This window comes from Petaurus breviceps, unplaced genomic scaffold (genome assembly GCF_028583685.1).
Source record: "Petaurus breviceps papuanus isolate PSGF00001 unplaced genomic scaffold, PetGlider_PUasm1.0 90925, whole genome shotgun sequence".
Taxonomy (NCBI): Eukaryota; Metazoa; Chordata; class Mammalia; order Diprotodontia; family Petauridae; genus Petaurus; species Petaurus breviceps.
The window spans coordinates 11,687,208-11,690,822 of NW_027187380.1; the positions used below are offsets into that span (position 1 = coordinate 11,687,208).

The window sequence follows — 3,615 nt, forward strand, 5'->3', positions numbered from 1 at the left end:
CCTCTCATCCCCTTCCCCCCCCCCACTCTCCTGGAGGGTGAGATACCCTATTTAGTGTGTATTTCCCTCCCTCCTCAAGCCAGATTCAATAGGAATAAGGTTGACCCATTCCCTTTTGCCTTCCTATTCTTCCCCTTCATTGTAACCATTTTCCCTTGCCTCTTCTGTATGAGATAGTTTGCCCCAATCTGTCTCTCCCCATCTCCTCTCATTATATTCCTCTCTCACCTCTTAATTTCACCTTTTAAGTATCATCCCTTCCTGTTAAATTGGTCCCATGCCCTCTATCTATGTATACCTGTAAATGTATATACACACATTCACATATGTATTCATATGCCCGAATACCCTCATATAAAGACATATATATATTTCTAATCCCTTCAACTACTGAGAAAAGTTTCATAAGTTACAATTATTGTTTTTCCATGTAGGAATGTTAATAGTTCAACTTTGATAAGTTCCTTATGATTTCTTTTCCCTGTTTACCTTCTCATGCTTCTCTTGCTTCTTGTATCTGAATGTCAAATTTTCTATTCAACTCTGGTTTTTTCAGCAAGAATGCTTGAAAGTCCTCTATTCCACTGAATGACCATATTTTCCCCTGAAACATGATACTCAGTTTTGCTGGGTAGGTGACTCTTGGTTTTAATCCCAGCTCCCTTGACCTCTGGAATATCACATTCCAAGCCCTTCAATCCCTCAGTGTAGAAGCTGCCAGATCCTGAGTTATCCTGATTGTGTTTCCACAATATTCAAATTGTTTCTTCCTGGCTGCTTGTAATATTCTCTCCTTAATCTGGGAAATCCGGAACCTGGAAATAATATTCCTAGGAATTTTCTTTTTGGGATCTTTTTCAGGAGGTGATCGATGGATTCTTTCAACCTCTATTTTGTCCTCTCGTTCTAAAACATCAGGGCAGTTTTCTTTGAGAACTTCCTGCAGGATGCTTTCTAAGTTCTTACTTTGTTCATGGCTTTCAGGTAGTCCAATAATTTTTAAATGATCTCTCCTGGATCTATTTTCCAGGTCAGTGGTTTTTCCCATGAGATATTTCACATTGCCTTCTATTCTTTCATTTGTTTGGATCTGTTTAACAGCATCTTGATTTCTCATAAAGTCATTAGCTTCCATTTGCTCCAATCTAATTCTGAAGCAATGATTCTCCTCAGTGAGCTTTTGAGATTCTTTTTCCATCTGGCAAATTCGACTTTTTAAGGCATTCTTCTCCTCATTGCCTTTTTGAGCCTCCTTTGCCATTTGAGTCAGTCTGTTTTTTAAGGTATTATTTTCTTCAGTCAGGCTGTTGACTCTCATTTCATAATTTTCTTGTATTGTTCTCATTTCTCTTCCCAATTTTTCCTCCACTTCTCTTATCTGCTTCTTAAGGTCCTCTATGGCCTGTAACCAGCTTGTATTTTCCTTTGAAGCTTTTGGTGCAGGAGTTCTGACTTCACTGTTTTCCTCCTGTTCCATGCCTTGCTCCTTCTTGTCCCCAAAATAGGAGTATAATGTTGGAATCTTCTACCTGCTTTGTTTCCTTTGCCTGCTCATTTTGCCACTCAGTCACTTGACCACTGGGTTTTTTGCCACAGTAGGACTCTGCCACCAGACAGGGGAGTTTTCGTCCCAAACTGGTTTTCTCAGCTGCCGGAGGTATTAGATGGGTGCCCTCTCTGAGGTCTCCACATGCTCTGGCAAGGTGGGCACACACCCCAGGACCTCCACCCTAGACTGCAATCCAGATCCAAGCAGGTTAAAGCAAGAGCAATTACCCCTCAGACTGGTGCTTGGTCCCCCTACACTCTACAGGCCAGGAGCTGAAGCCACCATGTGGCACTGGCAGGCTGTGCTGGCGTCTCTGCGGTTTCTCGCCCCGGGGGTAAAAGCCACGCACTCCCATTTACTGGGTCCCAGAGTCCAAACTGCACTGGCCTCTCACCTTGTCCTTCACATCTGTGTATTGATAAATCTGGAAACGGCCACAGCTGCTGCTGATCTGGAGATCTGGCTGGCGGCTGGTCAGGCCCGCCCTGGGACTAAAGCCTCGGGGTGGGGCTGGGCTCGGCTCCCAGAGCGCTGTGCTGGCCGATTCCTGCCAGCCTGCCGGGCTGTCCTCAGCGGGAGGTTAGCTTCTCTGTGTCATTTTGTGGGTTCTGCAGCTCCAAAGTTTGTTTAGAGTCCCCTTTTTACATGCATTGGGGAGGGTGGAAGCCGGAGCCGCGGGAAGGTCGTGCTTCTACTCCGCCATCTTGGCTCCGCCCCCCAATCCCCAATGTTTAGAATGCCCTCTGATCAATCTCTAGTTCTGGCAGAGCTGGCCAGCACCTGGTTGGACTTCACATGTCCTATGGCATATACCAGATCAGAACAAAAGGTAACTGGGTGACTGTTACAGTATGCATGTTTTCTTATGTATCCTTTGTTTTCATTGTAATAAATTACAACTGAGCAATGGGCCCTAAGAGTTTTCATCAGGATAGGAACTTGGAACAAGAAGAGAAGTTGGAAGAATGGTTATTTTGAGAGTGATCAGATAGGACAGGGAAGATAATCTGTTTTCACAGTGAAACAAGTTCATCTGTCTTCTCTCTTCTCTGTGTCCCTAGCTCCGGGACAAGGAGCGGCAGATGATCAAGGAGCGCTTTAAGGTGAGCCATGACTGAGCCCTCTCCTTTTTCAGCTGGTGCTGTCATATGAGCTTGAGCCATTTGGTCACTGTTCCATTTCTTAGCTGACTCCTCTCTCCCCATATACCCTGAAGGGCTTCAATGATGGCCTTGAGGAGCTCTGCAAGATCCAGAAGGCCTGGGCCATCCCGGACACTGAGCAGAGGGACAAGATCCGCCAAGCTCAGAAAACCATTGTCAAGGAGAACTATGGGGCCTTTCTGCACAGGTAGGACCCCTTTTCTCCCTCTCCCTAGCCCCCAACTTCCTAGCCAAATCTTTGTATTCTTGCTTAGCCCATTGACTCCAACAAAGGGAATAGGGAGATGGGCTGGGATTGGAAAATCAGTGTCCCCACCTTCTACCCTGGGGCATTTGGTGAGCACACACAGTGCTGAACCCTAAGCCTGGGAATTTCCAGCAGGGAATCCTAAGATCCTAGACTAGGGGGTAGAGCTCTACAGCTACCCTTTCCCTTTTTGATTATCCTATACCTGGGCAGGTATGCCAGCGTACCCTTCACCAAGAATCCTGAGAAGTACATCAAGTACCGCGTGGAGCAGGTGGCAGACATGATCGAGCGCCTGTTTGACACATCAGCCTGATTCTACCATGTTACTGTGGCATCTCCATGGCCCCCAGCAGGCCTTAATGCATTTATCAGACAGATAAACCAGGGTTCATACTGCTCTTTGGCTGAGTGAGTTTGAAGTCTTTTGGGGCAGGGACCTCTATTTAGAGTTCTCATTCTCCATCTCTCCTTCCTCTTGACTGCCCTGCTTTAATTGGGCCTGTGAACCCTCTCTTTCCACTTTGGTACTGTTAACTGTCTCTGTGGGAAGGAGATAGGAAGGCAGACAAAGGACAACGGAGTACCACTATTTTGTTGGGGGCTTTGTGTACGTGAAGAAAGGCCCACTGGCTTAGGCAGAATCCCTGAGCTGT

General features: G+C 46.3%; 1 protein-coding gene across 6 annotated transcripts in view; it reads left to right on the forward strand.

Moving 5' to 3' along the window:
• The window catches only part of EXOC7 (exocyst complex component 7), a 30,824-nt gene extending 27,464 nt beyond the window's left edge, over nucleotides 1–3,360 (forward strand). For all 6 annotated transcript variants that reach the window (XM_069076323.1, XM_069076326.1, XM_069076321.1 and 3 more), the window contains 3 exons: nucleotides 2,611–2,652; nucleotides 2,766–2,899; nucleotides 3,173–3,360. In XM_069076323.1, coding sequence (XP_068932424.1) covers nucleotides 2,611–2,652; nucleotides 2,766–2,899; nucleotides 3,173–3,275 — 279 coding nt within the window. In that variant the 3' untranslated portion in view covers nucleotides 3,276–3,360. The remainder of the gene's footprint in view (nucleotides 1–2,610; nucleotides 2,653–2,765; nucleotides 2,900–3,172) is intronic.
• The last annotated feature ends 255 nt before the right edge of the window (nucleotides 3,361–3,615 follow it).